Source organism: Coffea eugenioides, chromosome 2 (assembly GCF_003713205.1).
Source record: "Coffea eugenioides isolate CCC68of chromosome 2, Ceug_1.0, whole genome shotgun sequence".
Classification (NCBI taxonomy): Eukaryota; Viridiplantae; Streptophyta; class Magnoliopsida; order Gentianales; family Rubiaceae; genus Coffea; species Coffea eugenioides.
The window spans coordinates 38,035,582-38,047,225 of NC_040036.1; the positions used below are offsets into that span (position 1 = coordinate 38,035,582).

The 11,644-nt window shown below is 36.7% G+C and overlaps 1 protein-coding gene across 2 annotated transcripts; it reads right to left on the reverse strand.

Annotated features, from left to right (window-relative positions):
* Positions 1–6,375: 6,375 nt before the first annotated feature.
* On the reverse strand, positions 6,376–10,660 carry LOC113761763. Of its 2 annotated transcripts, none has more exons than XM_027304882.1 (9): positions 10,170–10,660; positions 9,971–10,050; positions 8,554–9,361; positions 8,169–8,417; positions 7,929–8,092; positions 7,756–7,835; positions 7,539–7,686; positions 7,128–7,277; positions 6,376–7,028 (listed from the first exon to the last, which is right to left on the reverse strand). In XM_027304882.1, the coding sequence occupies exons 1-9, from the start codon at positions 10,405–10,407 to the stop codon at positions 6,780–6,782; spliced, it is 2,166 nt and encodes a 721-aa protein (XP_027160683.1). In that variant the 5' UTR covers positions 10,408–10,660; the 3' UTR covers positions 6,376–6,779. The 2 variants fall into 2 exon arrangements, with proteins under 2 accessions (XP_027160683.1, XP_027160684.1); XM_027304883.1 differs by having other exon boundaries at positions 9,971–10,053.
* Positions 10,661–11,644: the final 984 nt, after the last annotated feature.

The window sequence follows — 11,644 nt, forward strand, 5'->3', positions numbered from 1 at the left end:
CATGACACGATCTGGACAATGTATTTCGACGATGTGCCAGAAAATAAGAGGGACTCTTGCCCGCCATATGCACTCCCCTCTTCTGCAATAATCAGGTAGACTAGCCAGTACGCCATCGCTATACGGCATCCAAATAAACTGCTACCATAACCATAATTTAGATACGATCCAAAATTAAAAACGAGGGACTATAAAATATAATTTATTGATATGTACGACGTTATACCTGATCCAACCGCAATAAGGCTAGCTGCTCCCGATAAGATGTAGTGGATCGGCTATAAGGGTCAACCCCTGTTCGTTCAGCGGCCCATCTACCACCTCTAGGAAAATCCCCAATCCCAGAATATGGGAGTACATCAGGACGAATCACGGGAATCCGCTCCCACGCCCAAAGCTGTACTAACAAGTACGGACCTCCAGATGTGATTGCAGAAACACGTGATGCGTGGCACAATCGTCGGTATAAACACGCCAACGTCGCAGATCCCCAGCTATACTGGCTCATGGCATCCAAATCACGAACATAGTCTAGCCAATTTAAACTGACGACGTTCTGACACGAATCTGCAAATAGCAATCCACCCAATAGAATTAGGATGTTCATCCGGGCATACTGGCGAACCATCTCATCAGAAGCATCTGCAGGCAGTGGCGTACTCAACCGTCGGGATATGGATGATAACTTCAGACGACCGTGGTTAAGCATGTTATCTTCTAGCCAATATCCCAAAAGGTCGTTAACCAATTGTTTGCGGTCTAATGGACTACGTTTCGTCTGTACTAATGTGACGGGTAGACCATCAACGCTTAAACCCCACAAAACCTCCACATCCTGCAGAGTCACAGTCGCCTCTCCCATAACTGGAAGGTGAAAAGTGTGTGTCTCTTGCCTCCAACGCTCCACAAGTGCATTTATAAGACCATGATCTACTGTGAGATAACCGGCTCGGCGAATGCCATAAAAGCCAGCAGCATCGATGTACTGTGCAACCCGTTCATCTAAATGTATAAGAGGTTGAAAAAACCTCTTGTCACACCGCCGAACATCTAAATCCACACCTGTGCCTTGGAAGATCGCAGATGACCTATGTTCTGCTTGTAGATATAAAACAGTGTCATCCAAGGGACCGGGATGAGGGGGTGCTGTGGTTCTGGCCCATCGCTCCATTTTAAATCCTGCTTTCAGATACAAATAACATAAAAAATAATACATCCAAATTTTACACTTTAATAAATGCATCACAACCACAATACATCCAGAGTTTAATATTTATCACGACCAACTACCAGTTCACAATAGATAATACATCAAAAGTTTATGCATTTAATACTATCAAATATCAAAATCCAGTTACTTATTAGTACAACCGTCTACCAGCACTGAGACATCTCAAGTTATTTATGAAAATAACCGGCATATGGACAATTAGGGGCAGTGTGACCCGGCTGTAAGCAGTTACTGCATCGGCGTGGTGCATAAGGGCATCTTCTATCCATTTGATTTCTGATCCTAGCAGTTCTCAATGGTCCGGGCATCTTTTGTTTCAACCGATCTCCATTGACATTCAGCTTTAATTCCGCCGAGATCCAATATTTTTGATCCCGTAGCGGCTGAAAAGAACCACTGAATGTAGCTTGATAAGCGGGAAACGTATGTTCATGAGCGACAAGCGTCATTGGACTAATACCACACCTATAACACGCTGTCATAGCATGTGAACATGGGAAGCGTAGTTCTCTCCATTTTCCACATGTACAGGTGCGACTTCCAATGTCGACAGTCTGGGCATGACCTCCTTGTCGGCTTTGCCTCCTAGCAGTTGTGATACAGTAAATGCCTCTCTGGTGATACAGTAAATGTCTCATCATCGGAACCACTAAGATTGGGCTCCGGTTCGGAGTCCATGTCAACATCTACAAACTGATCGTCAGTAGATGGCTGTGTATCAAACATTGGTGCCGATTCAATATTCACACCTCGAGAATGAATGGTTGAGGTGTGAATTATCGATCGAGCACCTGTACAAGGAGGATCATTATTCGTCTGCCGACCAGTACCCCTTCTTCGCCCTCTATGCCTTTGTTCGACATCTGCTCCAGCTAGTTGGGTCATTTGACTCTCAAAATAGCCAACTGGCTGGAATAAAGATATATGTTCGGAACTGCTACCGCCTCGCTCAAGATTACCACTTATAATTTGTAAACCATCGGTACCATGTTCTTCTAAACCCAATAGCTTCTCGACCTCCACATATATTTCGGTTGCAAGTCTACTACCAGATTGTAAGTAGTACAGACCAGCAACTCCATTGTCATTTACCAAAGGCATTGCACCAAACTTGCCATTTTGGAGACAACTCCGATATATCAAACTAATCTTATAGCTGTTCCGATCTAAACCCATACTAGTGTATATTCTGTCTACCAATTCATCATAACCCACCACCTCTGTCAGGAACAACGCATCTTTCGGTATAGGAGGATCATATGAAATTGACCCCTTTTTGTATATAATTTTTCCTCCCCAATATAATTGTATCACCAGGCAATTATCACTTGACATGTTATACCTATTACGGACGAGTGTTGATAACAATGTAAAATCGCATTGCTAAACTTATTTGAATAATCAATTAATTGATCGAATCAAATATGTATAATTTATAACAAATAAATTAATAATTATGAGTCCACAATTGTAACAAATAATAACCAGTAATATAACAAATAACAGCAAAAAATGCATTATAATTAAATAATTCAACCATTTATAACAAATAAACGTATCATTTAATAAATAACAAAGTAAACCTAATTAACCACCTTAATTACTACATTTAGTTATAAAAATTTTACCTTATGCTAAGTCTATCATGCACCTACATTTCATATTGGGTCAATTAAATAACCATTCTAATCAAATATCTTACTAATATTAAAAACCCTATTTTAAAATGATTTTATGCTAATTACATTATGTTTATGCATTTAATGTATTAAATGTAGCAATTATTTCAAATACTTAAATTATCCCCACTAAATAGCTATCATAATCAAAACTCAATACATGCCTTGACAAATAAATCTAAGTTCATTTAATCGACCTCTTAAAATTAATTAATTACAAAAGAGTGAGAGTTCCTAATTTAACTAATTAAACCACAAAACTACTTAATCTAATCAGATACTAAATAGCACAAGCTAATTATCAACTAACTTGCGGAACAAAGTGAATTGCATTAAACTAATACCCCTAATTTTGAAATAAAGCTAACCTAATTACATTATATTTATGCATTTAATGTATTAAATGTAGCAATTATTTCAAATACTTAAATTATCCCCACTAAATAGCTATCATAAGCAAAACTCAATACATGCCTCGACAAATACATCTAAATTCATTTAATCGAACCTATTAAATTTAATTCATTCAACTAATTAAAAAGCAACTAATTAATCTAATTAAATCACAAAACTAATTAAACTAATCACATACTAAATACCGTGGACTAATTATCAACTAACTTGCATAATAAAGTGAATTGCATTGAACCAATAATACTAATTTCGATATTAAACTATGCTAATGATTCCAATTTTATGTACTGCATTTATTATAGATTTACATTCATTTAATCAATCACTTTAAATACATTTATTAAACAAATTTAAACAACTAATTAATCTACTTAAACTAATTCAATCACTAAACTAATTCAACTAAGCGTGTACCGTGCTTCACTAACTAATATTAGCAAACATACGTAAATTACATTATCTGTTTACAATTGCTTCAACAATAAATTAAATATTTAATTAATAACATATTATAACAAAAACATAAAAATATTTATCAACAATTCACTAACATAAAGTGACAAATTATAACAACTTTTATATAATACAAATCACTAACCTTTTTTGAATCCAAAAAACCGATTGCCTCGGAAGCACCGTGAATAATGAGTCCGGCCACCTTAATAGAAGCACCGCAATTAATCAGCACGGCGATTAACAAAAACACGGCACCAAGCGCCTGATGTCAATTCTGCATAAGAATAAAGTAATTATTAGGAACACCAACAGAACCACAAGCCAATTCTACTGCCAAACAAGGTAATAATCATTTGTTAAATAAGGAGGACTAAGCAAACAAACACTCACGCTTTGGACCACAGGACAGTTCTTTGCCTACGCCCAACTCTGCAAAATGTAAAGTCAGGTGCTCGTGTGAAAGTGTCTCTGCAAAATGTAAAGTGAAGTGCTCGTGTGAAAGTGTGAGACACTGAGAAAGAGAGAGAGACTCCGACTGAGAGAAAAGTTAGAAATATAAACTGAGAAAGTGAGAGGTAAATTGAGAAAGTGAGAGGTGCGGACGATGAGGAAGTTTCGTCTAATGCATATATAGAGCATTAGGTCAAATCTAGCCGTCCGTTTGGACGGCTAGATTACAAAGTTTCCATTAAAAAAAAAAGAAAAAAGAACCACCGGTAGCACACAATTATTGTTTCACACAATTATTGTTTCACGACCTGCTAAAGTCTAGTGGAGCATAGTCGGTATTGTCCAGTTATTAGCCTGATTCAGCTTTTTTGCTTCACGGGCAGCTGCAAGCCCCAGCTAGTTTTGTCCACAAGCCTGCCAAAAGGGGCAAATCTGAAGCAAAACACTGGCTAAAATTCACGGGAGCTACTCAGGTGTAAAATTTCAGCCTGGCCGAATTTTTTTTTTTTAAACAATTTCACTGGCTGCCGGGCAGCTGCCGGGCAGAGAGTGCCCGGCAGCCAGCTTTTGCAGTTTTTGTCAGGTGTCAGCCCGGCACCCATGTGTCAACTATAAAAAAAAAAAAAAAATTTTTGTGTCAGGTGCCGGGCTGTGTCCGGCACCCATAGATTTATACCTCGAGCCTGTTAGACCCACAAGTGTCCGACTTTTTTTTAATACACCAATATTCGGATCAATTAGCCTAGGTATAGGGCTCGTATTACATGGAAATTTAGTAACGGTTATCAGCAATGCTATTAGACCCGGACCGAACCCATCAGTCCGACCGGTCCGATTGTGAAGTGTTTTGGTCAAAAAATCAGTCAAAATCGACCAAATCAGTGACCTGGTTCTCAAACTTTTATTTGTCTTATTTTTTCCAAATATAATTTAAGTTACCTACTTTTATTTATTAATAGGAATAAGAAAATGCCACCAATTTAATTTAATGTAAACACCAAAACCACTCTCTTTTCTAAATAATCTCTATATCAAGAAGTTTTCATCTCTATCATCTTCTCAATTTATCATCAGTAATTGCAACTTGCATTATAAAGTCATATTCCAAACAAAAAGATTTCGAATTAGGTGTGATTTGTTTTAATTTAGTTTTTCAAGTAGTTCTAAAGAATGGATATAATTTAGACATGAATTCACATTTTCATATATAATTTTTAGTTGTATATTTATTGCAATCCTAACATTTTTGGAACATTTTGTATGGTTGGCCGAATATAACCAAAAACTTAATTCAATATTTCTGAAACTTATAAAAATATAAAATAATTATGACATCATACTCACAAGTCGATATTCAATCCGAGTTTAACTATATTGGTTACCAGGATCCTGCATTCCTCTTTCAACTATAAGTATCACTTAGGTACCGTTTGGTTTGAATGCAAGGAAGGGAAAGGAAAGAAAAGAAAGGAAATAAGAGTAAAGGGTAGTGGTTTCCACCTATCTTGTTTGAATTGAGTAAAGAAGGAAAGGAAAGGAAATATTGAATTTTTATTTGGATTGAAAAAGGCAAAAAAGGAAGGAAAAAGATCAAGTGTTAATTTATGGAAAAAATAGGGAACAAACAATCATTTAAAAAATTTTAAATTATTTCAATTAATTTAATTTCATTACCCTCTATTTCCGCCCACTTTTGGGGGAAAACCATAACTCCAGAAAATAATTAGACTCTTTCCCACCCTTTCCCTCATGAAAAATTAATCCAAACAATAAAAATCAAACCCCTCCAATTCCTCTCCTTTCCTTTCCCTCCCACTCCCCCAATCCAAATGGTGCCGTAAGGAATGAGGCTATTGATATAGTTGAAAGGCTGTAGTGGTGATTGCGCTCTCCCTCTATTTGGCCAATGATTTTCCAAGGGGAAGAAAAAACAGAAAGAAGTATTATTGACCATCTTCAAGCTGTTTTAACACTAAGAGAAACCAAGTTTGAAGTTGGCATCTTCTTGTATCTAAACAAAATAGTGAAGACACTGAAGAAACAACCTAGAAAGCGCTATAAAATTCCTCCATGGACAAACACTTCTTCCTTTCCCTTTGGCAGATGCCATTTTTTACAAAACCCCCCCCCCCCCCCAAAAAAAAAAAAAGAATGTAGAGTGAAATTTGCCAATGAAAAACTATACACTAGATACCAATTTCTTGCAACTAAATGCCAAACTCATGTACTGTGTACGTCACCTTCTACAACTTACAATCAGCCTAATCACCAAGCAAATGGTTTTGTGCCTAAAGGACCGACAAAGCAGAAGAATTTTAGCAGCATCTTCTCCACTTTGCTTGTGGGAATAACATGAAGACTAAAAGGACAAAAAACAGCCCCAATTACTTTGTGGAACTGTGACAACTCCAGCAAAGGAGGAGGTCAAAGAATTGGCAAACCTCTCATCCAAGACCTAGCCATGTTGAAAAGATGACAAAGCAACTGAATAAATGTAGATATATACACGAAAACTAAATACACAACTTTACTCTCGCTGGTAATAATCTTCAGACTAATGTCTGATCAAAGCTTGATGTCCGGCTCCATCTGCCTCGCAAATAATCTTCCACAGAGATAGTTTGCTCTGTGCTGCTGCTAGAAACGGAATGATCCTCCAAATTGAGCAAGGCAAGGTTAATAAAGGATTGAATATTTGTTGAAGATTGCTGACCCTCAACATCAACTTCGTCCATACCCTTAACCTGTTGCCTTGCCCATCTAGTTGTTTCTTGGTCACCTTGGAGGAGTTTTGCAACCTGTTTGTGTAATCAGATAAAATGGAAAAATAAATACAGCAACAACACACGGACACAATATGCAAAATAATGCCAACATAAATTGGTAAACTGGCTTACAATGCTGATATTAGGACGAAATTGAGGTCCTCGTCTGATGCAAAGACTTGCTGCCAAGACCATTTTCTCAATCCGTTCATCATCATAAGCATTAACCAAGCTTGGGTCTAACAAGTCAGCAACCTTGCCTCCCTTCAAAATTTGTTTTGCCTGGATATTATAACAGCAAATCATGAGAACTGAAGAAAAGCAGGAAAACTACAATTTGTTGATATTCAAAATTTACCTTTTGAGACTTTAACTGGTTTTAGGAGTCTTATAACGAATATAGGAAGTACATACATCTTGAAAATGTTTAACTAGTTTCATTGGATTATGCTTCACCTTACCCTCTGTTTATTTCACTTTTTCATTTTTCCAAACTACAACTTATTACAGAATCCCAAGTCCCAATATTAATACATAACTTACCCATGTAACCAGACTTTCTGGGCCCTTTGGATGCCCATTGTCAATTGGCTTCCGACCAGACAGAAGCTCAAGGAGCACAACACCATAAGCGTAGACATCAATTTTGTCAACCACTTTCCCGTGCATAAAGTACTCTGGAGCCAAATAGCTGCCGAAAAAAAATAGTTACTATTTAAATAGACAGACCACGAATTGGAAGTGAGAACATCTTACTCACCCAAATGTTCCTGCAACATCATTGCTATTAATCTGATATGAGGAACTTGAGGATGACATAGCAAGTCCGAAATCTGACAGCTGGAATACCAAGATACAAACATTTAGGGTAAGCAACAGATGGATCGGTACCATACTTCAAGTACATAACTATTGACAACATGTTTATCATACCTTGGGTTCAAAATCCTCAGAAAGAAGAATATTTGAAGATTTCACATCCCTGTGAATTATAGGCACAGCAGTTCGATTATGTAAATGTTCCAATGCCTCAGCAACACCCAAAGCAACTTTACATCTCTCTTCCCAACCGAATGTATTACTTTTCTTCTGAGTACCTATTTTCCAAGATAGCCAATTAATACCACAATCTCATATAGATGATTTGCTGCAAAAGTAAAAGCAGTTATATACCATGAAGATTATCTTCTAGACTTCCTCGGGATAAAAGATCATAAACCAATAGTAGATTGTTATCCTCAAAACAGAACCCAAATAAAGATATTATATTAGGATGATTCAATGACGTTATGATCTCTATTTCTGAAACAAATTGCTTGAGAACATCTGCTGATGGCTTCAGTATTTTCACAGCCAGTTCCTTGCCATCTGGAAGAACCCCTCTATAAACTCGACTGCTTCCTCCTTTTCCTATCATATTATCTGACATACAGTAAAGCAATATAATCAGTAACATACAGTAAAGCAATATAATCAGTAACATACCTGACCAAAAAAATAAAACACACACACACAAACTAAAACCAACAGAAAAGAAATTATTGAAAGGAATCAGTACCAGGGCTAAAATTAGATGTCACTGATAGAAGTTCCTGGTAACTGAACAATCGACATTTTGATGAGTACTTCTCAGAAAGACCTTCAAGTTCTTTTGGAATAATCTCCAAGGCAGAAGCAGGAAAGTGTTCACTTAGCCAATTGTGAGCCCCAAACGGTACTGTTGTACCCTTATCTTCATCCAAATCAGAACAAAGAAGCTTGTCTTTCTCAGAAACATTGTGTTCATGATCAGGGCAGATAACTGCAAAAGATTGCAGGCTGGGTAATTTCAATATCCATTGCATTACAGAAGACTTCTTGACAGAGGATAGTGCAGATGACTTTGGGTTATGCAAAAAGGCCTTTCGGAGCAAAGCCCACCCAGCCTTTGGTTCAGGCACTTTCTGAGTTTGAACGGGCACCAAAGCCATGGGGTTGTCCACTTCTAGAGCACTAGATGATGACAACGGTGAAGAGGAATCTTCACAGGAAAACGTACTCGATACCAAACTCGGTGGACAGCTTAGCGAGGTCTTCCTTCTCTTCTGTCTAGATCCCATTGCATCAGAACCTCGTAAATCATGCCCTGATGAATGTGTTTGTGTTGCTTCTCTTCTAAACATTATCTTGCCATTATAAACGGCCATAACAGAGATATCTTTGCCAACAGTTTTGGCACAATATTTTGCCACTGATACCACTGATCGCATTGGGTGATTGGTTTCAGCAGTCCCAATAACTAAACTCATTGCACCATAAGACATTGCCTCTCGGGCTAAAACTTTACGAATCGGAGATCCTCTACTTACCTTTAGCTTCAGATCAACCTAAATCAAGATTCATCAAACTCCGTAAAAGATCAAATTCTACTGTAATTCGGATATTATCCATGCACATTTCCCAACAGAGAAACTAAAAATTATTTGAGAATGTTTTATAAATAATTTTTTTAAAAAATCGAGTGAATTCAAAAATGAACTAAACAGTACTATCATCATGCCATGGATTATTTCATCCTCCAGGGCTCAAAAGAAGGGAGAAAAAAAATTAAAAAAAAAGTGATCCACAAAGGTCTGAAATTAATATACCTTTTTACCCTACAAACGAAGCTTTTATATTCTAACCAGAAGAATTCAAATCCCGAATGTTTCCTAGTTTTTTTTCCACCCTTTCCTCAGCAAAACCAAACAAAAGAAATAAAGGCAAAGCTAATAACAACTAAATAAAGAATCCCAACTTTATCATGCTATCTTAAATTCATCATTCGTCCTGCAAACACATATTATCCTACTTTTCCACTCCGTTTCTTACAGGAGGAGGTAAAAAAAAAGAGTGAAATTCCAGGGCCGGTATAAATTTCCGAGAACAATACCAGTAAATATTACTGAGAACAATACCAAATAAATAATGAAACTCAAAACGTTATGAAAAATTACCTGCTTTAAATTACAGAAGCCTTCGTAAGCAGCAAGCACCGAATCAAATGACTTCACTAGCGAAAGCAACGTCGCTTTATCTTCTTCCACATGAAAATTAAAAAATAAAATAAAAAGTTCATCACGAAATGTTAAAAATTATTACAGAAAAAAGCCAAAAACTACTCCCCTGGGAATGGAGGGAAATTGCAGAGCATACCAGTATTGGGATCAATGACGTGAAGAGCAATGACTCGATCTCCAGACTGAGCAACCTTAACCAATGCCCATGTCAGCAACTCCTTACTCCGAGTATCCATTTTCACTCCGACCACCACCACCGCTCCTCCGCCGTCTCCGGCGTCTGCTTCGCTGGAGCCGTCTTCTCCGCTCAAATCATTATAATAATTAATACCGCATTTACAGTTTCCCAGACTACAGTTTCCCATCACTTTCATTATATTCCAAAATAGATCCTTCAAAGTCTTCTTCCACCACGAGACGCCGCCGTTTCAAAGCTTTCTCAGTCTCTCTCCGGCAATGGGGCTTGTGGGAACTGGAAAGAGAAGATGAATTATTCCACGTTCTCTTTTTTTATGTTTTGTTGGGAATTGGGACTGATAAATACTTATAAATAGCGAGGAATAGAGAAAATGATTGTGGGGGAGAAATTATTTGGTGCTTCTCGGACTACGGCGGCGTCTTTCGGACCCGAAAAGATGTGACATGTTTGAGGTCTTGTGTCTGTTTGACTGTTCTGGGCTTTTAAAAATGGCTGCTTTAATTTACATTTAATTGATTGAAAAAATTCCTTTTTTGGTTTTCTTCATATTGGAGAAATAATAGTAAAGAACGATTTACAATTAATAAAGAATCATTGAAGAGATTATATATTAACTTAAGAAAACAGTAATAGTAATCTTTAACGTTGGAAATTTTAATTTTATTCTTGTTCATTAGGGCTCGAATTTACTTAAAAGCAAAGTTCAAATCATAGTTTATCTTGGAAAAAAATCATTTTTCACCCGTCATTACTTATACTAATGTAAATAAATCACCGTGGATTGAAGAAATAAATTCATGAGATAGTAGAAATAATAAATAACAATGAATAAAGAATATTTGAAACGATTATACTAACATAACAAGCAATAATATCTAGTATGTTTCATATCAGAGTTGCGTCACCTTTAGGGTTAGTGTATGGTAATTGCTCTTCCTTTTTTCTTTTAACTATAACTAAGCCAAGGTGTATAAAAGATTACAACTTAAACAGAATATTTAGGTGTGAGATTTGGCAATATAAGTGTTATTTATTTGCCCTCTGCACATCCTGTAGTGCTTGGATGTAGTCTCTTAAAACAAATGATAAAAATTACGTGGAAGCTCCTTGTGAATTTACATTTAATTTAGAGGCAGAATTACTATTATATTGGGTGATGAGACTATCATTGAAGTGGGGGAAAATGATTTGCTATGGCTAATAGAGGGGACACTTGTCAAGGTTGTTTGACTAATAGTTGTACTATTGTACTTCATAATGATATTTATGTCTTTTTCTCAAGTATTAGTTTGCGAAGGACAATTTAAAATCAAGGCCCTAATTATGTTTTAGTGGTAATTTGGATAGTACATATGACGCAAACAAATAAACTTTGGATAGTTGATATTGTAATTTGCTTCTGATCACTGTTT

Bases quoted from the DNA above. Each gene is read 5' to 3' on its own strand.
- LOC113761763 (XM_027304883.1), bottom strand. From the start codon at position 10,407: ATGAAAGTGATGGGAAACTGTAGTCTGGGAAACTGTAAATGCGGTATT. The intron at 7,836-7,928 runs GTATGATAAACA...TTGGTATTCCAG, and splicing joins CTGAGGATTTTGAACCCAAG to CTGTCAGATTTCGGACTTGC. The intron at 7,278-7,538 runs GTAAGTTATGTA...TATAATATCCAG, and splicing joins CAGAAAGTCTGGTTACATGG to GCAAAACAAATTTTGAAGGG.